At 50.0% G+C, this 26685-nt stretch overlaps 5 protein-coding genes across 5 annotated transcripts; all 5 read right to left on the bottom strand.

Moving 5' to 3' along the window:
* Positions 1-4058: 4058 nt before the first annotated feature.
* Positions 4059-5260, bottom strand: LOC34618400. Its single transcript, XM_026335448.1, has 3 exons — positions 5225-5260; positions 4564-5110; positions 4059-4447 (listed from the first exon to the last, which is right to left on the bottom strand). Exons 1-3 carry the CDS (start codon positions 5258-5260, stop codon positions 4059-4061), a joined length of 972 nt encoding a protein of 323 aa, XP_026191233.1.
* Positions 5261-5356: 96 nt separating this feature from the next.
* On the bottom strand, positions 5357-8369 carry LOC34618401 (uncharacterized abhydrolase domain-containing protein DDB_G0269086). Its single transcript, XM_022731732.2, has 4 exons — positions 8265-8369; positions 7257-8000; positions 6840-7134; positions 5357-5412 (listed from the first exon to the last, which is right to left on the bottom strand). The coding sequence occupies exons 1-4, from the start codon at positions 8367-8369 to the stop codon at positions 5357-5359; spliced, it is 1200 nt and encodes a 399-aa protein (XP_022588839.2).
* A 2860-nt stretch (positions 8370-11229) lies between these two features.
* LOC113146854 lies at positions 11230-14813 on the bottom strand. The gene is made up of 8 exons (XM_026335447.1): positions 14769-14813; positions 14502-14549; positions 13922-14269; positions 13608-13852; positions 13333-13545; positions 12948-13202; positions 12625-12765; positions 11230-11416 (listed from the first exon to the last, which is right to left on the bottom strand). Exons 1-8 carry the CDS (start codon positions 14811-14813, stop codon positions 11230-11232), a joined length of 1482 nt encoding a protein of 493 aa, XP_026191232.1.
* Positions 14814-17676: 2863 nt separating this feature from the next.
* LOC34618402 lies at positions 17677-20255 on the bottom strand. The gene is made up of 8 exons (XM_026335446.1): positions 20241-20255; positions 19698-19889; positions 19331-19458; positions 19035-19185; positions 18731-18850; positions 18434-18517; positions 18100-18243; positions 17677-18048 (listed from the first exon to the last, which is right to left on the bottom strand). Exons 1-8 carry the CDS (start codon positions 20253-20255, stop codon positions 17677-17679), a joined length of 1206 nt encoding a protein of 401 aa, XP_026191231.1.
* A 624-nt stretch (positions 20256-20879) lies between these two features.
* On the bottom strand, positions 20880-26246 carry LOC34618403. The gene is made up of 9 exons (XM_026335445.1): positions 25959-26246; positions 25256-25436; positions 25046-25148; positions 22872-23764; positions 22559-22641; positions 22030-22203; positions 21697-21803; positions 21310-21496; positions 20880-21062 (listed from the first exon to the last, which is right to left on the bottom strand). The coding sequence occupies exons 1-9, from the start codon at positions 26244-26246 to the stop codon at positions 20880-20882; spliced, it is 2199 nt and encodes a 732-aa protein (XP_026191230.1).
* Positions 26247-26685: the final 439 nt, after the last annotated feature.

Below are 26685 nucleotides of genomic sequence, written 5' to 3'. Positions count from 1 at the left end.
GGAAAATGGCGCCCAAGCGCAAATTTTGTACATGTCTTCAAGTCAACTCTGAGGCCGGCACTCCCTACAGTCCCCCGTCCAATTCACCAAGGACATCCGTCTGCTGAGCCCTTGGCACTCAGCAGTCCTTGATTCCGGTACTTTGACCGGCTCATTGTTGGTACTCCCTCTGCTTACGGAACAAATGCCTGCGCGGCTAGCTCCACAAATAATTCCAAGAGCTTTGATACCTTTGAAGAAAGCCCATATTGATGATTCTTTGTCACACTTAACTTCCAATAAAATAACATATAATGAAGAACAGCTATTCATGAGGAACTTGCAAGCTCTTCTATCCATCTGAGCGCAAAGGTCTTCTCTTAATAAACTTCCAGTAGGCTTCATGACGCATGCCGATCTTTCAGAATCAATATTCAGGCTTGACTCACACAGCCGACTGTCGCTCATGGTAAATCCGTGGCTTCCCTTTTCGATCTCTGCGCATAGTTTTATCTGCACAAAACACCTGTCCTTTGATTCCCTCGGCTGCTAAGGATGGCTGCTGACCCCGGACCAGCGTCCAGCCTGGATCGGAGCAGGAGACTCTAGTGTAGTCCAAGAATGCGTCGGATCAGTGGGTAAGACGAAATTGCAATCGTATAAAATACCCACTCAAAGCGGTGACGAATGTCAATTCTCGTACTTGGAATTTTTGTAAACGCAGAGTCAATTACTATAAAAGAGTGCGTGTGGTCCCTGCGTTCTCCCATCTCCCTTCGGATGGTCGTAGTGTCCGCAACGTCGCTTCGAATTGTTAGTACAGTTGTGCTTCAAGGTGAGCTTCTAAGAGTTGAAAAAGCTGACTAAGGAGTAGCACTTTAAACCATTGGGGACATGTTTTTAGTCTAGCAGAACGGTCAGCCCCTACAGCAGCTTTGCGTAGGTTGAAGGTTTTCTATGGCAGAAGCCAATAAAAGGCCTGCCCAAATCGTTATTCGTGCATGAAATTCCCCAAGAATGAGGTTTGCTGTGATATCATGATAAACTATGCTTAGGGTCGAAGGATGAGCTAGCAGTGAAGTATATTCAAAGCTACGGGGTTGTGGCTGTCGCGGTTCTGACGTACACTGGGACACTGGGAAACCAGTTTCCTCGTACTACCAACTTGATTTGCATGCTTTAACTCACTCGAAAGCTTTTCAGCGGTGGAGGATCAGTCTGGAATGTTATCTTATGAACACACTTTGCCGTTTTCTCACAGTAGTGGATTGTCTGGCATGGAAGGCTTCTTGTACCAGAGTAGCACTCTGACGTGCAGTCGTGACGAAGCCTGTAGATTGAGTGAGGAGACTTATTTTGGTCTCTAGGGTGTAATCGAAAAATATTCGTATTATTCTGTCGCACAACAGAGTTTTGAAAAAGCTATTTAGAAGCCTGTGCAGAGCAGGCATCGTGTGTTAATCATCACAGGGGGCGCAGCCTCCCCGTAATGCAGACCCTCCCTATCCCATCGTGCAGAGGAGGCTAGGAACAGCATGGAGCTTATATATATGTGCCAACACAATAGCGCGTTACCGTTAGTGGCCCCAAATACGTGAATAGAGGCATAATAAATAGCGAAGTGGCTACATGACTCACAGCTGGGCCGTTCGTTGGAGGTGCAGTAGAGACAGAAGCCCCATAGGGCCCCATAGGGACTGCTTAGAATTCTACCTACAGCCCTGCTAACTGGTGTGACTATTTACCGAGCTTCTCGGAATTATCGTAAATGTGCACGCGGTTCATGGAGGTACAACAGACGTACTAACCAGTGTCTGATCATAGTCAATTGTGACACTCCTAGATAATCCATTTATTATTTAAGAATAATTGAGGCAATTCCTTAGCTATGAAAAAACTGAGGCAAGTGGATGAGATGGACACATTTGCTGAGGATGTAATAAACAGCGTAGATGCTATCCTGACCTCGAACTTCCGGCAGTCCAGGAGTGGGGTCCTTAAGTAACTCCTTCCAAATCCCTTAAAATTCCTGCTCGAATTTGCGAAAAGCCAAGGTTTAGGTGGTAAAAGCGTGGCTTGCAAATTCATAATCCTCTGCTATTGGACGTATCCACCACCACAAAGGCCGTTATGGATTTTCCACTTGAACCTTGAAAGGCCCAACAGAACATGATCACGTGTTTCGCGCCAAACGGCATCGCAGATTGAAGTGTAAAAACCGCGTCGCTTGATCAGCGTGTTTGTTTGAAAGCAGTGCAGGCCATCCTCCAAGCAAAAGTGATACACCCTTCTCTCATTCTGCGTGCTAACCATATCGGCAAAGCATGAATGTCAAAAGCATACGATGTACTTACCTTAGCTAGAAACCGTGAATCTTTACTGACATGAGCAGTTGAGCGGCCCAATATCGAATTGCTGGGGAATTGCAAGCGCGCATCTGTGACTACGCTAGTGTTCTCAGAAGACTTCACTGGGAAGTCGTACTGAAAGAAGCGCCCAGAGCAGAGAACAACTCTACGGTTGCCGACATCCCGCAAGCTCTTTGTATTGCATTGTAGAGCCTGGTAGTCGGACTGGAGAGGAATAAAAGCTAATTAAAAATATGCTGAGATTTTTCTGGTCACGCCCACCACACCGCACAGAGTTCCTCGAGCCCCACTGGATACCGGTGCTAGGATTCGGTGAATAAAGAAAAATAACGTGTGATAATTTGGCGTTTTAGAGCACCTGTGGTCTCCTGGGAAAGAATAACACTGCTACATAACTAACTCCGGACTCCTAGGAAAATACGAGTCCCGTAATCGGGCAACGCAAAAACCGGAGGAGCTGTAAGGCAGCGGATACTCGTCCTTCCTGTGCCTTCAGCTTCCTCTGAATGGTTGACAGCTGTTTTCCCTTCTTAGATCAGTCAAAGAAGCAGCATTGAAGCAATCCTAGGAATAAAATTGCAGTATCAAGATACAAACATATAAAGCCTCTAAGCGTCCTTAAAGGGGTGTAAAGGTGACACCTTAATTGCTTCATCTTTTGCCTGCTTTGGCTTTGTTCCTGCAGCCATTCCAGCCACAACGCAGATTTCAAATAGCCATTTGTTATAATCAGAGCCCAAACATGAGCCTGCCTTTCCATACCCCTGCTTTCCTCGCAACAGCTGATCCGGTATTAGTAAGCCCTTCGGGTGTTATTGAACGTCTGCGCTGAAGGCTAACACGTCGTCCGTGTAGAGAGCCATGCAGCCCTCCTTGGTAGGCTCGTTAACTTTTCGATTAGGTTGACATGGTAGTCTACTTGGAACACTATAATTTTAGACATTCTACCGTTATGCTGATCGCTGCGAGAGAAAGTGTGGAAAGCCGTATTGTGGCTAAGCTCCATACAAGAAGGCGCAATGTTGAGTACCCGCGCCCCAGATGCTAAGGGCAACTAGCTGTGACTGCTTGGAGTGCCTCAAGGGTGCATCTGCGCGCAGCCTAGCTGTACCTCTTCCCTCATGTCGAAATGCTTGAGTGTGGTGGCAGGGACTAGGAAGAGCTGTATAAAAGGACACCTAGTAGCACTCTATATTTTGTCCTGGGCTCGGAGCTAAGCGTACCCCTGTGCGGACCTTTGGCGAAGCGTTAGACTCTCCCTATTGCGCCTACAGAGGAGCGCTATCATGGGGCTCCTTGTACACTGCTCACCCTCTGTTCATGCCCGGAGGTAGAGTTAGAGGCATAACTACGATCTCGCGGTCCCGAATGAGCTTGCCTTACACCTGAGGTTGCCACAAAGGACTGCCAACGTATATTCCACTTCCTCAGAACTTTTTGTCGCTGTTAAGTACTTCCTACATGCAAACCTGCATAATCATTCCCTGACTTAACTCTTCTCCGGGATCTCTGCAGTCCATGGCGATGGAGTGTGAAGCGTCCCTCAGTATCCTGGAAGCTAACGGCATGTCGTGTTCCACGATCACTCCACCAAATGTTCTATTGACAAAAACTCGAGGCTGCCATAGGTCGTTGCAGAAAATTCACAAGTCCTCTTGAGGGCTTTTAGAGGATCAAAAAAGGGGGCCCCGGGCTCCTAGGTGCAAGACATCAGGCAGCCCACGTGTGAACATTGAAAGGGCTCAAAAGAAAGGAAGGAGGGACGGAACCCCAAATGCTCCCCCCTTGGACTGTTTTTTGGACGAGTGGTTTCAGAGTACTGCCCCTTATAAAGGAAGGCCCCCCTTGCAGCAAGGCCCGGAGGTCTATGCCCTCGTTTACGGGTTGCTGGGGGCTCCTCCACGGTCCCCCATACTCTGCTTGTTGAAGCTGCGGCTGAGGCCATCCCGTAACTCTTCCTGACTGTGCAGGACCCGCTACCACCGTGGACGAGAGCGGTGCATGCAGGGGGAGCCCCACAGGTGGCTGGGGGCCCCCACGAAGAGCTCCCGAGTGGGCCTCCCCAGTCCCTTGAGAGCCAGGGGCAGCTAGCGGAGACGCTGGCAAAAACACAGAACAGCAATACTGCCAAACTTTTGCCGGACGTAATCAACAATCTAGCTAACTAACGCGTTAGAGGGTTAGCGAACCAAGACTCTAGGAGTTTGTGGCTCACCTTGTCTAATATGCCACTCTGCACAAAGCGCAATATGCTGCAGTGGCACCACAAAGTGACAATTGGGGCAGGGAACGCCGCGCAGCCCCGCTTCCGCCGCGTGGTGCAGTAGGCACTCGTCTTCACTCCCTACCATCTCTCGGTGACCCTTGTGGAAAGCCCCCCTCCGACAAGGTCCAGAGGTTTTGTCCCCATTGGATGAATACAAGGGCACTGGCATGCTCCGAGGGCTTCGGGGAACAGAAGGCAAGCCAATTGAGTCCCTAGAGATCTTCAGGGCGCCCCCCGATGTCACTCTTCTGGAAGAAGCCGTCTGGGGACCCCCTGATGTCGTTCTTTTGGAAGTATCTTGGAGGGCCTCATTCGCACGAACATGTGGGGCCCACTGATTGGATCCCTCACCAGGCATAGGAAGAGTCGCTCCTGGTGTCGGCTCTCTCCGAGAATCTGAGCCCTTGTGGCTCAATTCCACGGATGTCACAGGAAGTGGCACCTCAGAAGCAGCAGAATGAGAGGCGCCCTTAGATTTGAGAAAGGCTTCAGGCACCTGGAATGACTTGGGACTCTCACAGGGTGCATGGGGAAGCTCCTCTGAAGATGAGTTAGTTCTTCTGCTACTGTGGCTCCGGCTGCTGCTCCGACTATTCAGATGCTGCAGCGCATGACTCACAGGGAAGTGCGCACTTCGGGATCTCATAAAGCCTACAAGAAATCAGAAATTTCAAAGAAAGCAGTTGCTTTTCTTCTGCGGTAAGGGAGCCCCAAGATGCCTGTACACTTCTTGGGGCCTATCCTATTGGTGTATGCAAAACTGTGCTGTTGCAAAGTGTGCAGCAGATGCAGCCCGCCATGGGGATATGCGAGACATGCGCTCTCCCACACTTTTATATGTTTCCCATCGCCTTACATCAACTGTAGGCCCTGGGCCCATCGAAAGCCTCCTAGGGGTTGGTTGAGGGATCTCCGAAGGAGGAACCATGGAAGAAGAGCGACCTTTGGAGCCTTGGGGGCTGCCTGTCGCAACTCCCAAGTAGGAGCCCCTCCCAGGCCTGCTCAAGCTTTTAGCTCTCTGCATCAGCGTTCGCGAAAGGGAAGTAGGGTGAGGGGCTGCAAGAGGGGTTGGGGGCCTCCGGGATCCACTATTGCACACTCCCCTCCGGGTGCATCCAGGGCTCTTCTCCCACCATCAGAAGAAACAAGGCAGTGGCAAAGGCTCCAGGAGCTTCCACTTGATTGAAGCTTAGGGCGTTCCAATGAACGCAGTAGTGGAAGACCGCAGTCGCTAGCGCCACCTCCTACAGCAGTTACAGCTGAAAAGCGATGGATGGACTGCGAAGGATTTAGGGGTCTCTGCTAGGCGGCTGCCCCGGATAAGGAGGAGATTAGAAAAAATGCTGTGGAGACGGACAAGGGAACAACAAGATAGTGGAAAAGCAGATATAGGTCCGGTGCATGGGTAGGATTGACAGGGAGGGCCCCTTGGCTGCGCCTGAGACCCCCAAGCCAGACAAGGTTCTTCCTCTCACTGCAAGAAGGTTGTAATATATCTCACATTTGTGAAGGATTATTGCACAATCAGAAGATGGAGGGCCCCTAGGGGCCTGTGGGCCCCCCCGGGCCCCTCAGCAATGAACTCAGCCAATGGTCCATGAGTAGCTCACCCGCCGAAGTAGCAGCAATTGAGCATATGGCAGAAAGAGTCACGGAACGAGCAAACTATTGCTCACAGCTCTAAAAGCAATTAAGCTTGTTTAATTAAACAGATTTTGCCCACCTTTTGATTTCCCTCCTTCCCGAAGTGGACCCCATGCCTCCTGAAACAGGCGGACCACTGGAATACTTCGGCTTGTTGTGTACAGTACAAACATTGATAGCCGGAAATCCACACTTTAATCCCAAAAGTCAAAATTCTATCACTCTGCGCTCGCTTCCAACCTCCAGCGAACGAAGAGTAACAGTATCTGATACGTCAAAGTGGTTAGGATTTGCCTCCCTAAAGTAACCCACTGTTGTACGCACACAGGAGCCTAATTAGGATGTACAAACACGTTGGAACCTGCTCCTGTCGCAGTACCCAGGGCGATTACTACAGTTTGTCTGGGTGCTAGGAGACGCAAGTACTAGCTAATACAACACATTTCGGAGTGCATGAGGAGTGCCCGTCAGTGCCCCCAGAGTTCTTTCTCCCCTACACCCAGGAGGTGTCGTATACACCGCAGGAACCTAGGCAGTTTTATTCGCTTGCGCCAGGCTCGGATGGTGTTCCTGGTTCTGCAGTTGCTGCATCTTCCATTCGTGTTGCAACAGTTGCTGCCCTTGTGTAAGCACGTCGGACTGCAATACTGTTGGCACTGGCAGTTCTCGTTCCTTTTGCTCGCTCGCGGTGTCCTCTTCGGAGAAATCCAGTCCCCAGCCTTGCAGGGGTCTCTGTGCGGACTCCCTTGTTTCCTCCCTCTCAAAATGTTGCAGCTCCATCACTGGGTTCTGGCGCTCGCGATAAGTAGATGCCCTTTGGTTGCTCTCTTGCCGCAAAGTAGCCCACCTGGCTCCCCACTCCCGCTCACCCTGCGCCTTCACAACCTCACAACACCCAAGCGGTTAGTTGTTGTTAGTGTCATTCTTATACTTCATTCCCCAGACCCTTAGCCATATCTCATGAAGTTGCACACCTCCAATCTTAAACTCTTGCTCACTCTTTGTGGTTCAAACTTCCTAGCTGCCTCTTTCCTGGCCTCAGCGGCACGTGACTGTCTCTCCTTTTGAGCCTGTCTGTGGCGTTCTCTTTGGAGAGCCAGCTTCTGCTGCTGCCGCAAAGCAGCTGCTGCTCTTTGTCTCTGAGCCTCCTGGATTCTTTCGAGCCGCTCCTTGCGCATTTGAGAGGTTTTGAACAGTTGCTCTTGCTGTAGCTGATGCTGTCGCTGTGCTGCAACGTCCATCAGCGGTTTCAGGCTTGCATACGCCCGCAAGGATCCACGTCCTACGGCAGCAGCAACACTATCTTGCTTACCACCCTCAATCTTATTCAACAACTCCAGCAGTGGAACATCTGGGGCCTCCGCAGCAACGTCAGCCAAAAACAAATTTTTTTCTTTAAACTCCTCTGATGCTCCTCCCTCTTCCCCTGCTCTTTCAGCCGTTGTTGCTGATCTTCCTACCCGGGATAAGGCAGAAGTTGTTGCTGGTGCTGCCTCCGGTCGCCGCCTAAGAGAAGGCGAAGCTGTCGACCTGTCTCGCGCTGCTGCCGCTGTTCTACTTGCTGTTCTATACCGAAGTGATGAGTGGGGCCTCCTCTTGCGAGTTTCATGATCTTCTTTATCATCCTTCGTGTCTGCCCGTTTACGGGCACCCCGATTGTCTGTTCGGAGCCCGGGATCGCCCACAGAAGAGAAGCTATGCAAACCTGAATCTGCTGGATGCCTTTCCTCCTCCTGCTGCAGCTGCCTCGACACAGTGGAAAATAGTGTAAGTATTACTTCCGGTTGCTGCTGATTCTGTTCCTTTTCCTGCCAGCCCTGCTGCTGAAGCGGAAGAGACGAAGGAGAACGCAGTATCTGCCCTTGTTGATGTTGCTTCAGGTCCTGCGGCTGCTCGGGATGTTGCTCCTGTTCCTGCTTCTGATCAGCCTGCTGCAAGGCTAGGGACGAAAACGCCAGCAGGGACTGCTGCTGCTGGAGAAGATACTCTGGGGGCGTGAAGTCTGCTGGGATGGCGCAAAGGACAGCAGGGAGCATTTCAGCAGCAGCAAACAGTGCCGCAGCAAAAACGGCTTGTCCAGGCAGGCTGTAGGGCCTAGCGGGAAGGCTCATTGCGTTTCATGGGCGTAGCCCTCTAAACGAGCATACTCCTCCGATCCCCAGGTGACCTGACAGGCGGTCAAGTGCGTAAACAACCCTGAAAGTGATAACGGTTTTGCACGTCCTGAGGTATCTGGTTTTGCTTCAATATTCCTAGCGGCTTGAGTTGAAGAAATAGGCAAACTAGAGGAGAACTCGCAAAAGGAGACACGCGGGAAGGGGTGGGGTTGTTGTTTCCTGAAACAAGAGGAGCGTTTTTGTTCCAAACGCAAATAAACGTCAAAAAATAGCCTTTTCAAGTATTCACATTAAAAAACAGGGAAAAAGCGACTCAGAGGGCCCTAGGGATACCCCCTCGTCCGTAGTATCGCTGCGGTGGCGCCTACAATTAAACTGGCACGTGAGGAATGTGCACGACCCACACTCAAAATGGAATGCCGAGTTCGCTTTCTACTTGTGGTCAATGTAGAAGTTTGCATTTGGGGTAACGCGAAAACTGTGCGATAGGTCCCTAGTTCGCCCTGGGGCTCAAGCGGGTTGTTGTTGTGGGGCCGTAAATGTGTGTAGCGGAGGTTGCTGCCCCTAATCATTGCTTCTCAGGATTATCGAAGGAACTGCTTCAGGGATCATGAATAATAGTTTCCATCCCAGAGGCAGGAAGGGCACGAGTAGCGTGGGCGGTGTTGCAGACCTGTAGAATCCGTTAGTAATCAATGAAGCAAGATAACGAAGGACATTTAAACCCAGTCTACTACACTAGTTTCATTTAAACACAAAATAACGCAGCGTTACCTAGCTATTTCGTCTGTTCTTACGTCATATTTATGTCAGAGTACCCTATGCTCGATACAATCATAACGCAATGTGTGCCTGTGCCCTACATGCAATGAACAAACTAGCTGTTGCAATGAATGCTCATAAGATGCAGCTACGCGCACGCTGATTCACCCGATCCCCTCATACTGGTAAATCTGCGGGGCCTTGGCAGGAAAGGTGAGAGCTCTTTCAAAAACCGTAGATAAATTTATGGTCTTCTTGTATTAAGTGTGGATCTAAGTGCCTATCCATGGAAAACTTAGAGGGATGCGTTGTCAGGTTTCCCTACGCAAGTTTTTTGGGTTTGATCAAGCTTTGCGGAATTCAATGCCTTTAAATCTTGGAGAGAAAGGAGCCTCTGGCGATGCAACTGTAAGTGGGCCAATGCTCGTGGCTGCAGAGGGACAAGTGGAAGCCAATGAATTCGATAGCTTCACAGCTCGCAGGAGGACTTTAAACTTTCAGCCAATTTAATGTTGATGAATGCATCAATGGGGTTCTGGTGACCAAAGAAAGTATGAGGGCCGTGAGGATGGGCGTTTTGGTGGGTTGGCATGTGTCCCAAAGTGGGGGAGTGTGCCCTATCAGGCCAAAATTGTCACTGAAGGTGCTCAATTCTTCATAATCTTGTCCTATAAGAACTCTTCTAGTTGCTGAGAGGGTTTGGACTGATGTAGCTTCCGGCTTGATTGCGCGAGTGCCGGAGGTTAAGGGTTAGAAGAGAGCAAATTCATCATTGTTGACAAACTCAGCATTTATGCCCACTCCGTCCTCTGCTCCAGTTCTGTCACGGCTCAGACAGGAGCTCAATTAGCTTTTACGCATATCTGGGAGCTTTAAGGGCTTTCCTTGAATCGTTATGGATAGGTATCAGTAGTTCGCTACAGTGTTCTGTTGTGGTTTATGATCCGCCTAACCACTGACCAATATACGAGCACTGCAAAACAATCCTGAGGATGAACAGATGAACCGCAGCAACTTCACGTTTTTGAATATTCGCGACTCGAAGTTTACCGAAATCGTTGTTTGGCTTGGTAGTTTTTACTATCTTGAATACATACAACAGTCCACTTGTCTACTCATTGCATTATCCCTTCCCTGGTTTACACTGAATAGCTCCTAGCTGATGTAGGTCTGAGTGTAGTCCGATGTGAGTAGGAGCTATTCTCGGCGGACAGACTCAGGGAACAGCTGGCTAGTGCATGCGAATGTATGGGCAGCAAAGATAAAAAGGGGCAAGCAAGGACTTCCGATCTGTGGTGGTCCATTGTGTGTTTGGTGCTTGAATACTTGATCCTGGCGATTACGCTCTACGAAGCGCGCCAGCAGATGATCTGACGATACCGGTTGTGGCCATGTGGCTAGGATCAATTGCAATCTGCTCACAAATCAATGCACTCTCTTACTCGATCGATTATATCAAAGATCGGAGGCGCGATTGGCTCATAACTATTGCTTCTCAAAAGAACTTTTTCGCTAAAGTAAGTGATCCATGCGTAGGCAGAGGATACACAGGAAGTGTCAGAAGCGCTGGAATCTAGGTCTATTGAGAGCCAACGGCACCATAGACCAGGGATTTCATTGTACAAAGGGGTGGGGAAGGCCACGGTCACTGGTCATCGGAAGAGAAACTGCAAGATTCACTGCTTACAAGCGAACCATTTGTTTTATTCGCCTTGAAGCGCTAGTCCTCATTGACGGAGTCAGCGTTCCTCGGCACGTGGTGTTGCACGCTCCGCCTGAGGTAGCTACTTTACTTTTTGTGGATTGCTTGAAAAGTTGCCGGTAAACGTCACCCTAGTGACCTCTCCACGCAGATCCATGTGCAGTCGCTCTCAGTAATTTCGTCCCTAGAGGCATCCTCATGCCTCTTTCATTGTTTTTAAATGGACTGTGCTGCATTTTTTGGAGTTCATTTGCATGCAGATACTGCTTTAAAAGGCATGGAGTTACTGTTTAACTATTTCCGGCTTTAATGCTCTCTCGGAAGCTTTACTTGTTCTCTGTTTTTGTACGGCAGGACTCGTAACTTCAACGCTTCGGCCGCAGTAAGCCATCACGCCGCCATGGTCATGTTGGTTTGGTCCATAGTCGGTTGCTGGCTTACGTGTGAATCTCTTTCCCACTTGTCATCACATTTTTTGCTTGCCTGGGAAGCGGCTTGGACCGGTTTTCCTGGGCTGCCTTTCATCGTAGTGGGTTTCGATATGTAGGTACGGAAGGTAACGGCGTGCGCACTGAAACTAGGGGAGAAAAGTGTAGGGGGATAAACTTTACTTGAACACTTTTACTACATTTATTGTATTCAGCTAAAAACCAGAAGGATGTTGACCGATTTATTTTTGCTTGTATATCTGGTTTATCGCGAAGTACTCCCAGCTTGATACAAGAAGTCGTAACGTACAAAATACTGGATAGGCAATTAATGCAGCATCGTGGAATTCAGCTTTCGAATATAAATCTACTAAATTAATAAATAATCTATGGAAATAGCTGGAAATGTGTCAATTAACATAATAACTGTAGATACAATACACCAAGAAGCAAACATTGCGAGTTAGCACCGTTTGCAACAGCTAGTACAGCAATTGTAGTTTCAAATTATATGAAGATAGAAAGGTAGAAATACCGCCAATAAGTTGAATCAAATACAGTTTAAACGACTGACGTAAAGAAAAAGGACATTAAAGTTGCGCTTAATGTGGGGTAAAGTATCCAACCACTACCTGAACCAAATACAGAAATCAGTAATGTATTTCTTACAATAAACACAATTCGTACAAGTATTAAGGAGGCAAAATTCACTTTAGGAAAGGCTATTTCTCAATTCGCTAAATGAACTGGTTAAAGGTAGCTAGTTTATTCCCCCTAAGGAAGACGGAAAGTTGTGTCCGTGCGTGCGAGATACTTTGTGCAGCTAGCTATGAATTCTGGGAGTGCTTAAATCGTCCAGCTACGAGCACCCTACTTGTCCCCCTCCCCTCATATCGCGAGCTCTGGGAGGCGTTGGCAAGGGAAGGCGGATCTTCTTTTGGGAAATCCTCAATAACTTTCTATCAAGTTTCGCATTGAGTTTGGATTCAAATTGCCCCCTACGGAGACCTTGGATGAGGGGCTACACTATACAAACAGATCCGACCCCTTTTATTCACCCTGCATATCTGTGCGCATAGATTTCAGGCGCTAAGGAAGTATGCCCGTACAAACAGACTCACTGACCTAAGATAGACAGCCGGGAGGCTTAGGAGCCCTGTAGGCTCCCCCGTGGATCTTCCCCCCTTGAAGATCCACTGTTAACAACATACGGAAACAAGGATGCCAGTGAAGCAATAAGAAACAAGGGCGCCCAACAGAGCTGCAAGAGGTAGGTAGGGGCATATGCACCGGGCAGATATGGTTGAAGGCAGTCCAACATACGCGGTACTCATCCATGCCAGGCCGTCCTACTTACAGGCCCGACGTGGGTGCGTTCCAGGTTGGCGGCAGGTCTCTAGCTCTGAGAACAGTAAGCACATTTTCCCTAGCTGATGCTGATATGCACACAGTCCAATCTCGCCATTCCCCTCCGTGAATCTTCCCTCCCCCGTAAAGTCTGACGGATGCACGCATTCATGCAACAATGAGACAAACCAAAAGTGTGGCTTCCTGACCCAACAAATCTTACAGGCGTGTGGTGTCTACGAAGGAGTATCCGCAATTACCAGGGCCATAAGGGCTCCACATGTGGTCTGTCCATGTATGAATGCGTAAAATGCACCCAGACTATTCCCTTACCTTCCTCCGAAACCTCCACCCCGCATAGGGCCGCTAGAAGAGGTGGCAGACCCCCAGCCTCGATTTCCTCCCCTTCTATACCGATGGCCACTTCCTCTATGCTGCTGCGCCTGCTGCTGCATTTCGCCAGTCGGAATGTAGGCTTCTCTCTTGAGCTCCCCACCTACGCTCCGGGGCCCCTGAGGGCCCCCATGGGATCCATTAGGCCCGCCTCCCCTGAAGTTACCCCCGCCTCTACCGCGCTGCCCTCCCCAGTGAGGTCTGCAACAAACGCCACCACACGAAGGATCGAACTACACTCTAAACTCCCTGACTTTTCACCGGTAATGCCTTCAACTCGAAAATTCTAGGATGTGAATGCTTTGTGCGAGCTCACGCTGAATGTCTGCCACCACTAACTGGTGCTCCGCGAAGAGCCGCGTTCGCACGGTCTATACTCTGCCTAAACGCCTTGGCATCGATCTCCTGAGGCCTGCCTCCTGCACACGGTGGAGTCGACCCCACCAGCTGCTGCGACCTTATCCAACTGCGGGCTCCCCCCTCCACGCCATCCTTCTTCCGGGACGTTGTTGCACACGCCGCGGCCAACACATTGTTCCTAAGGACAGTATCAGAAAAAGACAACGCGCAAAATATGATAATCCAGGGAAGATGGAGAACGAGACAACATGTGGTGTGGCCTTCTCTTCCCACAGCCTTACAACTACATGCCCCTCTGAGTTTGCTTCTCTGTGAGCCGCACAGCAGTTATTCCACTCCATGTCTAGAATTTCCAAGGCCTTCTGCCACAACACCCCTATACTTGGCGTAATCTCCACTGCATATCCCCCTATGTCACTTTCAAGAACCTTGACCCCGTTCTCCGCTTCCCCCTGTCGTTCGCACTGTCCAGCTCTGCTTTTTTCCTATAGCCTATGCCAGAATGCGCCTCATCACTCGTCTGGCCAGAAGTTCTGAAAGATGTCTGGGCGTACTTGGTGGCGAAGGGTGTATGGAGATACACAGGAACCGCTTCTCCCTTCTCTAGTGCGTGGAGATTCTCTATAACTCTGCAAACGGTATCCTCGTGCTCCTGCAGCAGCCACAGGAAAACAACGAATAGCACTACAAGTTACCCAGCCGCAGCGAGACAGCATCGGCAAAGATCCATTCAAATTCTTCATGCAAACCCCCCTAACCCCAAGCTTCCTTAAGGGCGACTCAGCAGCAACCCGCAGCAAGGGCACGAATAGCAACGACGCTCCGAAACGAGACTGACGGATGTTTTGACTGAGACCAGGAAGGCTTGGAGGGCCACATTCGCGCGAATGAGGAGGACACGTCTCCTTAGCGCATAGTCCTGATTGAGGCTCTCACATAAGCGGCGCAGGTCAGCCGCCCTCTCCGTCGCCTCCTCTGAGGGGCTGTTTGGCCAATTTGACAGCAGCCAAGGGCCTTCTCCTGACACGTTGGGAGGCGCACTAGGCTGAAGCACGCACGTACGGAAGCAACAGAGCTTGAACCGAGAGTTCATAAAAGGTGCGGAAGCAGCATCAAGAAAAAAGCAGCATTGACATGTGCGACAGCCAGCATTTGGGCGCGGCCATTTAGTGCATCACTGCACTGCACAATCCGCCGAAGGGTCTCTCGAAATGTCTCATAAGCCCCTAAATGGCTGACTCCGCCTCCTCTCTTTGACCCTCAGCGCCCTTCGGCCTGCTCACTAGTTTGCCCCCTTGGCGCGTGTAGGCTGTCTAACCGATGCACCTGTGCAGCTGCCATGGAGACAAGGACAATCTGAACAGACTCTAGGACCTGTATCACGCTGTGTATGCCACTTACCCTGCGCGCTGCTGCTGATGCTGCGGCGCTCATAGCCTCTGCCATCTGCTGCGGGGTAGGCTTCGAGGGAAGCTGCACTGAGAGGGAGCGGCAGACAGAGGCAAGGGCCTGCTGCAGCTGCTGATGCTGTGGCTGCTGCCGCGAAGCCTGGGAAAGACGCAAAGTCAAGGAATTCACTCGCCCTCGTGCCTGCCGTGCTGCCAGAAGTTCTGTCAGAAGCTCCACTGTACGTAGCAGACAGAAGCACGAAAACGCAATCGCATCAGCCTCAATAACATTCGCTGGCTTCTACTAGCACCATTCCAGCAGCTACAGCGCCAGCATCTGTAGCAATCACAGCAATCGGGAAACTGCAGTCTACCAAGGAGTGTACGTCTGTCTTCGAGTGTTGCTGATCGCAAGTCTCCTCCTGCCTCAAATAAGCCTGGGCAATCACAAACCACGGCAGCAACAAGATCGCAAGTCACAAAGTGCTGGCATCTTGGACAGTGCAGCGATTGGAGCTACTCGAGCATTGGTGTCCTTGCTGCCGTAGCAGGGGTACCCATGTGTAGTACAAAGTCTCACCGCGTTGCTGCAGCCACTGTTGAAGAGGGAAGCCCTCTGCCGCTTCCACCGAGTTCCAGTTGTGGCCAACCTCTATTTCATCCTCAAGAGCAACAATCTCGGCGGCAATCTGCAGCGGCAGCAGTGACAAGATTTTTCATCATAAAGTCAAAAGTATACAAGAATGAAAGCTAAAAGGCACTGTACCAGGGACGGCGGCAAGAGCAATAAACGCCCTACCTGGCATGCAACGAAGTCAAAGCGCTTCGGTGACAGCAGCAGCAGCAATTGCTGCTGCAACTCTGATGGGGTGTTCCTGAAGGAGCAGCGGTAAGAGCAGCACATGCCCGAGACGCTTTTGACTGCCTAGGAACAGAGCTAGCAGCAGCAGTAGAGGATGTCACTCGGCTTCGTGGCCCATGCGAAAAAGCTAAAGACGTACTCATCGCCTATATACGGGAACGCTAGGCCTAGAAGCTCTGCCGCTTCCTCATTAGACTCGCAGAAGGTCGCCATAGTGCCAACAAGGTTTGGGATGCATAGCCACCAGCTGAGGTGCCTGTACACCCCAAAGCAAGTCTCCTCTCCTTATTATTATCCGGCTGGGATCAGCAGGTGTTGCCAATATGGAAAGATGAAAGCCTCCAGATCCCCGCTCTTCAGGGGTTAAGGGCGCTGGTATATAAAGTTTAGGGTTTCAGAAAAGGTGATCGCCGCACAGGAGTCGGGCTGTTGGACGTGGTGGCAAGAGAGTGTGATGTGTTTGATACGGGAGACCAGAAAACGGTGTTTGGCGGAGTTCACGGGAAAGCACAAAATAAAATTATGGTGCTTCTTAATGTATGTGCAATTATCGTCCTAACTTGCACTTTGTAGGGTAAGATGGTCTGCAGACACCCCTACAGCCCCATTAAAGTAGGTTTTGTTCTTCTTACCCTAATAATGGTTTGACTGGGTACAACACTTTACTATTACCATTTGACCGATTACTGCTTCTGCGTGTTGAAGAGGCTACCTGCCTTCACCTTAGAAGCCGCATATACGCTCTCTCAGAGCCAGAAGTCTGCGAGCGTGGCAAGGGATATCTCCCTTTTGGCTTTGGTGGCAAACACTGAGGCTTCGTCCGTAGCCTTTTCTCCCTCCCCCTTCGCAACCGTTCATGCATACTCTGTGAAACGAAGGTGTGCGCAGGTACTGCTTTTGTTGCTGCAGTGGAATCTAGAAGAGCCTAGCAGGTAGTCGAATGAAACAGGCATATAATGATCGTCTTCTCTGCCTTTACACCTATTCCATGCTGCCCAATCCCATTCGCCGGGTGGAAGTGCTAATTTTGAGACAGCCTGTCAACCTCAGCAACCAAAGCCTCAGAATTGCCTTACCCACCCAGTAACACACCACTATCAAGTGTCTATTGTAGCGAAGTCTATACCTTGAAAACAAGAACCTGTAGAGTTTCAGCGTATGATGGCTATATGTCCAACGCCGCTGCTTAACCCTGCTCGTTAAAATGCCACTACAACTGATGAAGTGAATCATTAGACGAAGCTTGTCTTGAAAATCTGCACCACATGCCTTAGCACAATGAAAAGCGCACCATCAGCGGAACTGTATGTTCTGTGAAACATAGCGTGGCATGTTCCTGCGAGCTCAGCTGTGAAGTTTTTGACCTTTTGCGGAACATCTGTAGACGGATGAATGTGCAATCTAAGAATGACTATGGTACACTTGGTGCACTTCCTGGGGGCTGCTGAAGCTATTCGCTGTTTCGTAAATTGTTCCCGGGATCTTGTCCAACAAAGTAGGAGAATTTAGGCTATGCTCCATACTCTTCTTTTTATTCAAGTCTAAGCCATCTTCCCCTCTAGTGAAACAGGGGTACAAAACGCTCACTGATTAGGGGTCGGAAGCTTATGATGCAGTTTGCATGTATTTCAACCATATTATGACTCCCACTCTATCGTTGAGGCAAGCGTTTCCGTGCTTTGGCGGCTTGTCGTCTAGAAGGGTCCCTGCTGCCTTCAACGGTTCCCTTTCTTTATGCTAATGTTCACCTTGCCGGCTGGAAAAAGGTGGATGACCTCGGCTGCAGCTTCTTTCCCCTAAGCTCCTGACGCGATGAGCTAGCAGATGCTGTCTCAAGAATCCAGCTGCCGCCCTATGGAAGAGCAAGAGAAGAAAATACTAACCGAAGGGAGCACAGCGCTCCCGAAGAAGAGGTGGCAACAAGCAGGCAGAAGCCGACGCAGGAGATAATGGCTGCTACACTAGCTTGTCATGGCCTTAGTAAACAATTCAAAAAATCGTGTCTGGCTTCTCTTCTGGGGCTCCATCTCTGCGTGCTACCAGCATGCAGAGACCCGCCTCAAAGCCATTCTCTTGAAATAGGGGGGGTGCAGAGAGCAAATACAATGCGGGCGACCCTACATTTGTTGCTGGTACATGCCCCGCCTCTCCTAGCTTCCCCCAACCTTTTCGTCATCTTCAATCTCAGTGTTTGGGGCGAGTTCCAGACTACTGATCGCATGGAGCTGGCTCCGTGCGACGATGTACGCGGGACTGCTGCTGCACTCCATAAATTCCCCTCCCTCGGTGTCACTACGGGATGCTTGGCTGTAACTTCATGAAAGGAGGCTTCATGCATTAGACCCTGTCTCCTCCTCTTACTTGAGATCCCTTTTGAGTTTCCCCAATTGTCTGGACACAGCAAAGCAACGAGGAGCGCGAGCTCGGCAGCCTTAACGGTGAACATTCAAGAATGCTTTAAACACTACTGAGAGGCAGTTACCTGTTGTAGGGGCTGGAGGGTCTGTTCTTCCATGGCCTGGAGCTGCGAGACCAAGAGATCTGCCGAAACGCCAGTGGTGCCTCTCTTCCCGCCCACAAAGTCAAGAAGGTAGCGGCGCTGCCCCTCTGACCACTGTAATCCAAGCTGAAAGAACACAGAGGCAGGCAAAGAGTCAGCCTACCAAAACTGTACCCCATACACGCTTCTCTGAGTTGGCATGGAAAGGGAATGCATGGCCAGAGCTACCCATACGAAAATTGGTTAGAAACTACCAACTCGATCGCAATAACCCCTCCAGAAGTGTCTCCATCGCACAAAGGTGGGCTCAACAGACCTCTGAAAGGATCCGTGCGAGACTATTAACATCCACCCCAGTTGGCGCAGTCCATGGAATGCCATACTTGTCCTCAAAGAGAGCCTGCAGGTAACCCACAAGACGAGCACAGGAGCGCGTGCCGGCTGCATTTACTATTTAAAGTGTCACAAAACCCTTGAACTTAAACAAAGCTGCGGAGAGAGCCCTAATTAGACCGGTATGGGCTGGTAGACGGATGCACAAATGCTAATCTTGTAGGACTCCTTATACACCGAGATGTGTGGGCAGCGACTGGAGTTTAGGGCTTGGTCAGACTCTGAGGGCGTCCTTATCCAGGGGTTCCATGAGGAGCTGCTTTATCACGATAAGCAAAACGTAAAACTCTTCCGCATCTACTCCACCTTTATTGGTGCGATCGAAGATTTGGAGAAAATCCTGCAGTCAAAAATCCCACAATGCTCATAAGAAGAAAAGCTGAGGCGAAAAGCATGAGAGAACCAGCTTTCATACGACAAAGAAAGTAGAAAGGCCTTACTGACTATCATGCACTCAAAGCGCATAAGGCCTCTGGGGACATTGGCAATGAGCATTTGAGAGATCATGCAGCACAGTGGCATACATTGACGTCTGCTTCAGTGCGAATTGAAAGGCCCTGGGACTTCAGGAACTTGAATAGCTTTGGACGGTCAATTTGTCCTAGATGCTCTTCATCCAGGGAGGCCCACATGACCACCATCTGTTCCTTTACGGCTCGAGACACGGAGAGGGCTCTAAGAAGGTAGGAATAGAAGAACCAAATGCACATTGCAGGCATCTAGCTAGCAGCTACACTTTCTCATCGTTGTTTTGTAGCTTTCCATCGATTAAAATACTTCACGGATAAGAGCTGTGGGATGTACAGTCAGGTGTGCGTACTTGATTTGCATTTGCTTCCAAAACATTTCCCCTCCCTCATTGATGGCGAATAACGTGGATTGCACTCGAAGCCCGTCCACTAACTCTGCCGTCCGTCTCACATTCTCTGCCCTCTGGATCTCCCATACCTAGAGCAGGAGCGTCAGCAGCACATTGAAGCCATGCGTAGTACAGTGTGGCTTCTCTCCTCCATAGTTGTTAGTTTTGCGCATTGTTAGAAAAATTCCTTCTCTAAAGGTCACATAGAGGCTGTGAAGAGAACCCAGAACCACTGAAGCCTCTATGAGGTTTGTTGTGCGTGCGCGTTGAGAGAGACAAGGACGCATGAGTTTGTCCCTCTTGCTTTCACTGCTGCCTCTTGTCCTACCTTTTCAAAAAGATCGTGATTGACGAGCATTCCCGAGTGCAGCGCAAGTACGGTTGAATATAGAACGTTCTTTAGCAGCCCAAAGTGCAGCAATGCACAGACGCCAACCGAAATGTTCCCCCACCAAGAAATACGTAGCCAAGTAGCCGGATGAGAACGCAACAACTGAATCCACCAAGACAGTACTATCAGCTGACAAAAGTAGGAGGCCTGAAGAGCAGTGGGAGGGCAACGTCAACACAACGGTCGTGGCTATGAACGATGGCCAAGGATGCGTAGTGTGCTTGTTTAGCTATGGGGTCTTTCCCGCCAAAGGTTCGTCACTGTCTTCCTTCTCCCCACTGCCAATCAGTTCACGCTGCTAGTTTACGCTCGTCTTAGGCTATAGTGGCTTTGCTTCTCGTCTTCCCCCTGCAGTTCGCCCCCTCATTGCTGCTCAACGCGCTAGCTCCACCACCATCGGTGCCTAGCTTTAGTCCTTCCCCGATATCCCTTGCTGTCGTGTTCTGCGTAAGCGGCACGCCTTGTATATCTCCTGTTTACCTCCAGGGTTCTCATGACGATGTTGGGACCATTTGCCCAGAAGCAGAAGAGCTGTTGGTGCTTGTTTGGGAGAGTAGTCCCATAGAAGTAGCGGGAGCAGACACCCGGCCACGCATTCTGCACGATCAAAGTGTAGCAGACGCGCATGTGCCACTTGCCCTACTTGTACAAAGGTGTGGGCCTTGTGGAGAGGCACTGCAGTGCACGCATACACACCAGGGCTGTCGGATACCCACCTTCTGCTTCTGGAGCTTGTACGGAGGAGTATATTCTTCCATATATTCGGCGGCGGAGTCTCCTGCGACTTCTGTATGGTAGCGCATCACTAAATAGTGTGGTATTTGGCGGGGCAACAGCTGCTTCTCGATGCACGCGACGTACGCCCATGTACATAACATCCATACGAGACACACCAGAGAGCATATAGAGAGGATAGCAGCCTCCAGATGCACCCTGAAGCTGAGGAATGGCCTTAGGATTACCACTATAACCATCAAGAACGCCAGCGTGCTGTTAGGTAGCCGTAGCATCTGGATGGCCATTTGCATCAGCGACGCTCTCATGTACTCCATAAAGTAGTACCCAGAGGGATCGATTCCGGGGATGCTCATCGCTTGCACATTATCCGCGAATTCGTATCTAGCAAGCAAAAGCGCAGATATGAAGGATAAGTGACCCTGTACCTACAAGCACACTCGTTTTTCTTGACCCTGCCTGCCTCTCCCGGTTTATAAGTGACACAGTTTGGCTCGTTCCGCAACAAGCCATACAGAGTCCAAGACTACCCCTAACTCCGGTCTCGAAATACTCGCAAACGCAGGCCTGCGTTGGGCGATCCCAAGTGTGAGGAGACATAGATATATCGGTTGAATAAGGCACTTGCTTCCACCACTGGTGTAGTCAACAACAAGCCTATCGTTTTCCCACAGACAACAAGCGGTGCCCCTGAGTACAGCCCCGCAGGTGCCCTTCTACGCGGGACGCTGGAGACGAATCTCGTGGTGTAAGAGAGTCTCCAGCTCTCTAAATTGCCCCGAAAATCACTAAAATTTATTGGCAGCTAGCCAGCTTGCCTGTGTGCCACGAAGCAGGCTTTCGCAATGTCATCTGCCTGGAAGCATCCCCCGCAGGTCGAATGCTGCGCAATCTCTGCCCTCCGCGCAATCTCCGCAACGTCTTCCTCCTCGTCCACCTTACGCATCCACGTTGACAGCTGCCTAACTAGACACTGCAATAGGATGACAAACACCACATACCTGAACCGGCACACCACAAACGCTGTCACATAAGACGCAATGTCATCCCTTTGCATGCATGTATGTGCAGTTATATACACATACTTATGTACAAAGAGTATTCTCAGCCCTAAATGTATGATGAAAGGTGTCGTGAGTGAAACATTACATTTGGTATTACAACGATTTGGCCAGCTGACTGTGTCTGTTGGGGAGCCTACCAGATTAGTAGCAAAATGGCTACAAAGAATAGCTCCTCAAAAAGAACTTCAAGCATTGGGGAAACATTTTCAAGCACAATATCTGCGTCCCTGTGTTGTGGCATCACCTGAGAAGAGTCACAACCGCAGCCACACAAAGCAAGAAAGTAGGATGCTACACGACCCACGAATCTTGTCTCCCCTATCTCTCTGCCCATCCCCCTTTCCGCTGCCTTCCTGCGTGGCAATCCCCCGGTGTTTGCAGCGGTATCTATGCCTGTGCCGGGATGACAGCGGCAACCATTCGCCTGTCTCCATTGTGGGACTAAGCGACGCGAGAGAATCCTATCTTACATCCCCAAATACGAGCTCATCGAGGATTCCTGCCACATTTGATTGCATGCAGCCCCAGAGGATAACATCAACAATTGCTATATACGTGATTTGGCGGAATGCGGTCTCCATGACTTCTCGTGAAAATTGGTCGCCTCCCCTAATAACCTTCCGTTCCAGCACGCGGCACGAGCACTGCACTAGGATTGCGAAGGCCAGCATGCATAACGCCATCACGAAATACGTGTTGTTCTTCCTGTTTTCTAGGCTCCAGAGGATATCCGCGGCTCGCGGGTTCTCTTCAGACGCGCAATACGCCGGGCCAAAAGTTGCAATGTCACAGTTCTGAGCAGAGAAAGAGCAGTCAAAAGATGGCCAGAAAGGAGAAACGGTAGGCATCCAAGAACTGAACACGGCTTTGCAGGCTGCTCCATAAGAGACATGCGTAAATGTCCATCAGAACATCGTGCACCCAGTAGCATTGCTGTTGGCATTATCTCTGCGGCTCCCACTAATTGTGCCCCTTGGGCGCGTTCAAGCTTGTGCCTACGGGCTTGATAAGCTTCTCGTTTTCGAGATGGAGATTTGATCCAGCCTTCAGGCCAACTAAACGGCGAACATTCTTGGCAACCTCTGCAGCACAATGAACGCAATAATGAACCAAGGCTGAGGGCTTAGTTTAACAGGGCTCTCAGTAGAAAAAACTGATCATCCAGGAATCCCCCCCTTCCTCTGACAAAATCTCCACTTTGAATCAGCTGGTTCACATGTCTAAAAGTTCGCTCCACATGCTGATGCCCATACCGCTGCTGTTGGTGCTGTTCTCGCTTCTTTGGTGCGGAGTGCCTTCCGAAGCTCCTTACCCTTCGTGTCTACAAAGTCTTTCGTCTCCTGCTCTGTCAGCTTCAGCTTCACCACTTTCGACGCCAGGGCCTTCTCGAAGGTTTTAAGCACAGAAGTTTTATCAGTTTCTCTCCCAGCCGTCGGGCTTTCCGAGCTCAAATGCGTAGCTGAGTGCGTGGCCTGCGCCTGCTCGTCCTGGCTCTGCGTCTGTTGCTGTTGCTGCAACTCGTCTGCTTGCTCCTGCGCATGTCGTTCAGTATCTTTCTTTGCGTCCGCCAGAACTTCGGCAGTGGTGTTTCCGGCTTTTGAATGGAGGGCGTCCACTTCATCGCCCCCTTTGCCCTCTTCCTTGGGTTGATCTGGCGATGCAGAGCCGTCGGTTGTCTCCTGCGCTTCTTGAGTAGGAGTCACAGGTGTTGCTGGCGGAGCGCTTTCGCGTGCCTTTTCAGCAGTCGGCTCCTCTGTGTCTCGTGCGGCCTCACGAGAAAGCTCGTCAGATGGCCCTGCTGGGGGCTTTGGGAGAAGCACCTTCTCTTCAGGAGGGCTAGGAGACATCCACTCTTCGAATGGATTGGAAATAACGAATGCACTTGGGGTATTTGTGGAGGTGACCGACTTGTCGACAAAAGCGGGGTGCCTACTTTGCTGTTCCCATGCAGTGTCTGCGGAGGTTTGCGGGGCCTTTTTTAAGGCCCCAAAGAAGGCCCTGCGTCTGCCCGCACTCAAGTGATGATGCACCGGACGAATCAGGTGGTCCAGCTCTACTGCACTATTGCCTGCTTCACTTTCAAACAGGGGGAGACCGTCTTGCCATGAACTCTGGAGGGATGGCTCCATGGCAGCTTCGGGGGGCCTGCCGTTCGGGGCTAACCGTGCCGCCTCGGTACCTAGGAACCCTCCCGTATTCCATGGCCTGGAATTGGACGAGTAGGCGTACCCTCTGTGCTGTCTTGGCTGAATAAGCACATGTAAAAGACGAATTGTGCCGTAGAGTGTAGAGACGGTCTAAGCAGCATCGACAGGGCGACGGGAAGAGGGATATACGGGCAGCGACGCACAGAACGCGAGAGGCGAGCCCAAGGGCCCAGAGAAGAATACCTTGTGATATTTAGAAATTCACAAGAAAAGCACCAAAACGATGCTCGGGAAAATAGCTAGGGAGACAATTCAAGAGCAAGCAAAGATCTACACTCGATACGTCCCTTGCAACTGGCAACTTGTAGGGGTCCTTGTATCCCTTAAAGACAAGCAAGAAGAGCAAAGGCTAAATCAGATAAACGATGTAGATGTGCGTGATTCAGCAGCACATGCAATTCGAAGCAAGCCAAGATGCTACCACAGGAGTGGGTGCCAGAGCCCCTTCATAATGAGCAGCAGCAGGAGCGGAATTGCCCTAGCTTACTGATGCAGCGTCTCGTATAGGGATGGAGATCAGAATAAGGACCACATAGAACGTCAAAAAAGCCGCTACTGGGCGCAGCGCCCGCGGCCAAGTGGAAGACGACATGGGGTCCGTGTCTAGTTTGCATCAGCGAGGCGCATCTTCCGAGTGTCAACACTGTAGCTGCTGGACACACTCTTGATCGAAGGGCAGGAGAAGACAATAAAAACTGATCAGATATTGGAATGCAGCGTTTGCGCGAAGACCTGTTGACCGCGAGTTACTGCGCTCCAGCTGCTGCTGTCCTTAGTAGCTGTGGGTGCTTCGCTGAACCGTATTCACTGTCTTCCCCCTTTTCAGAGGTCCAAAACAAACGCTTATCAAGCTTTGCTGAAGAAATAAGGCAAAGAAGAAGGAGGCCCTCCTTAGCGGAACCGTTTGTTTACCCCGCTGCGGGAGACCCGGGTCCGACAGTTAGTCTCTTCGGCGGCAGCACAGCGGCTGCTGGCTGTTTCTCGCTCGTTTTGCGTAGCCTTGTGCTATGCCTCAGACATAACTTCATTGCCTAAATGTCAGAGCTTTCTCCAATTCCTCAGTACACAGAAGTCGCAATGTTTAAGGGCAACGCAAGCAGATCCAGCGGCAGGCCGCTTCTCGACGGTCCGCAAAACGCGGGAAGCGTGTGTCTCCTCACGAGGAAGCACAAATACTATGGCTGGAGCATCTTTTGCTGTCCGTAGCACATAACACACACAAGAAGCCTAGATTATGTGTGGTTGCTTCTTTTTAGACATAAGCATAGCAAAACCTCACGTCTTTACAGACTCTGAGAACATGCAGGTCACACCAATGGACGCGAGGGGTGGACTACCTCTACCAAGCAAAAACAGAAGCTCCGCCTTCTGTTTATTGAGAGCTAGACAAAATAATAAAGGAATAAATAAAACAATTGATTTTTGCGAGCATAACAGAGTGAGGTAGAGCAACACAAAAAGACTTTATCTTTGCGCCGTCCCGGTCTGCGGCTGTATTCCGCAACTGCAGCCTGCAACAAATGAACCGTTTCAGCTGCCCTTATAATACCATCGTACAAGTGAATCCAGACTCTATCTCTAGTGAGAGCAAGTGCGTCAGCAGACTCGATTGCAGCTACATAAGATCTTACTGATTTTCGTCCTTTTGGGGGGCATGTACATTGACCGCCCTAATTGAGAGCCAGCAAAGGCAATGATCTGTTCGTATATTAAAGCGTTTCTACCTCATGCCAATATCTTTTCTTCATCATTGCCATCTGGCACCATCCTTTTTTCCGCATTCCTTTTTTTCTCCTTTTCATTACTGATAGCTACAATACGCACAGCGGGTCAAGGTAGACTTCAGCAGCCACAACTACACCAGTAATATTGATACAGCTCCAGCAAAAATTAAGCAAGCTACCTTTTTGCTTCTGCCGTGTGTTTGCTGTAGAGCAGTGTTTGTTCATTACTGAGAAAATGAATGTCATTTGCCTGCGCACATCGCTTCGATTTTCACCTGTGCACCTTGCTCGCGCTGGCAGGTTGAGATAAACTTAAACACATTCTACTACACTAGTAAATTAACTGAGTCATTTGAAATGAATTAGTAGTTGGTTTATTTTTTCGTATATCTTATTTCTTGCACAGTATGATTTGCTTTGTATGAAGAGTCGCAGTGTTTGGCACGTCCTGTGTATACAATGTGAAGCTAAATGTAATTTATCGAAGAGCATGGAGGATGCAGTAACCCGCGTCTTCTCTGTACCTATCTGTTTATCTTGAACTCTGGGGAAGAGGGCCGGGGAATAAGGGGACTGTTTTAGAAAAACCCTCAAGAACTTTCCAGAAGATTTGTATTGGATGTGAAGTAAGCTGTTTCCCCCGGATATTTCATATGGATTGTTACAGCCCAGGGGTGCAGTTGCGCTTTGCCCTGCTGTTTTTCCTTGCCTATACGTAAATTCTATGGGGTGAGGGCAAGAAGAAAGTAGGAGCATTTTGGATAGATTGTGAAATAATATTCCTCTGGGGCCTTAGGGTCTCCCCATAAATTTCCTAGGATGGATGCTAGAAATATTAAGTCATTACTGAGGTCCAGAGCAATGGTTTCTAGGCCTCTAGACGTTTCCTTGACCTTCTAAACATCATTAAGACTTCAACGCACGAGAAAGCTTTAGAATTCCAATTAGGGCCATGTAGGGAAGGCGAATCTCCATTGCCACCGCGTGGCTTGGTACACCGGACGTGTCGTTGTAAGAGACTTTGGAAAGTCACTTGCATAGATTGCTGTGAATAGGCGTATGCTGCTAAGTGTATAATTAACTTAATGTGTTGAGCCTCCTGCCGGGATGCCTGCACATAGCCGATTGGAGAGAAATCGCTAGTGAAGGTCCCGATCGGTCGGCATGCCTAATATAGAAAAAAGTGCATTACCAA

The sequence above is a fragment of the Cyclospora cayetanensis genome, unplaced genomic scaffold, assembly GCF_002999335.1.
Source record: "Cyclospora cayetanensis isolate NF1_C8 unplaced genomic scaffold, CcayRef3 CcayRef3_contig_7, whole genome shotgun sequence".
Classification (NCBI taxonomy): Eukaryota; Apicomplexa; class Conoidasida; order Eucoccidiorida; family Eimeriidae; genus Cyclospora; species Cyclospora cayetanensis.
The sequence above is the reverse complement of the archived record's forward strand: the minus strand, read 5'-3'. Positions and strand labels throughout refer to the sequence as shown.

Bases quoted from the DNA above. Each gene is read 5' to 3' on its own strand.
- LOC34618403 (XM_026335445.1), bottom strand. From the start codon at position 26,246: ATGCTCCTACTTTCTTCTTGCCCTCACCCCATAGAATTTACGTATAGG. The intron at 25,149-25,255 runs GCAGACCGGGAC...TATTTTGTCTAG, and splicing joins TGCAGTTGCGGAATACAGCC to CTCTCAATAAACAGAAGGCG. The intron at 21,804-22,029 runs GTAAGATAGGAT...GACTCTTCTCAG, and splicing joins ATGAGCTCGTATTTGGGGAT to GTGATGCCACAACACAGGGA.
- LOC34618400 (XM_026335448.1), bottom strand. From the start codon at position 5,260: ATGAGATCCCGAAGTGCGCACTTCCCTGTGAGTCAT. The intron at 5,111-5,224 runs GCGCTGCAGCAT...AAGTCATTCCAG, and splicing joins CGCACTTCCCTGTGAGTCAT to GTGCCTGAAGCCTTTCTCAA. The intron at 4,448-4,563 runs GTGAGCCACAAA...TGTTTTTGCCAG, and splicing joins AGAGTGGCATATTAGACAAG to CGTCTCCGCTAGCTGCCCCT.
- LOC113146854 (XM_026335447.1), bottom strand. From the start codon at position 14,813: ATGGCAGAGGCTATGAGCGCCGCAGCATCAGCAGCAGCGCGCAGG. The intron at 14,270-14,501 runs GTCAATGCTGCT...TGCGCTAAGGAG, and splicing joins AAATGCTGGCTGTCGCACAT to ACGTGTCCTCCTCATTCGCG. The intron at 13,203-13,332 runs ACATTCAGCGTG...TTGCAGACCTCA, and splicing joins GCACCAGTTAGTGGTGGCAG to CTGGGGAGGGCAGCGCGGTA.
- LOC34618401 (XM_022731732.2), bottom strand. From the start codon at position 8,369: ATGAGCCTTCCCGCTAGGCCCTACAGCCTGCCTGGACAAGCCGTTTTT. The intron at 8,001-8,264 runs GCAGACTTCACG...GTGTCGAGGCAG, and splicing joins CTGTCCTTTGCGCCATCCCA to CTGCAGCAGGAGGAGGAAAG. The intron at 7,135-7,256 runs GTGAGCAAGAGT...GAGGTTGTGAAG, and splicing joins GGAAGTTTGAACCACAAAGA to GCGCAGGGTGAGCGGGAGTG.
- LOC34618402 (XM_026335446.1), bottom strand. The intron at 18,851-19,034 runs GTATGCCACTGT...TTTTGACTGCAG, and splicing joins GCACTGAAGCAGACGTCAAT to GATTTTCTCCAAATCTTCGA. The intron at 18,518-18,730 runs GTCTGACCAAGC...GGTTACCTGCAG, and splicing joins TGGATAAGGACGCCCTCAGA to GCTCTCTTTGAGGACAAGTA.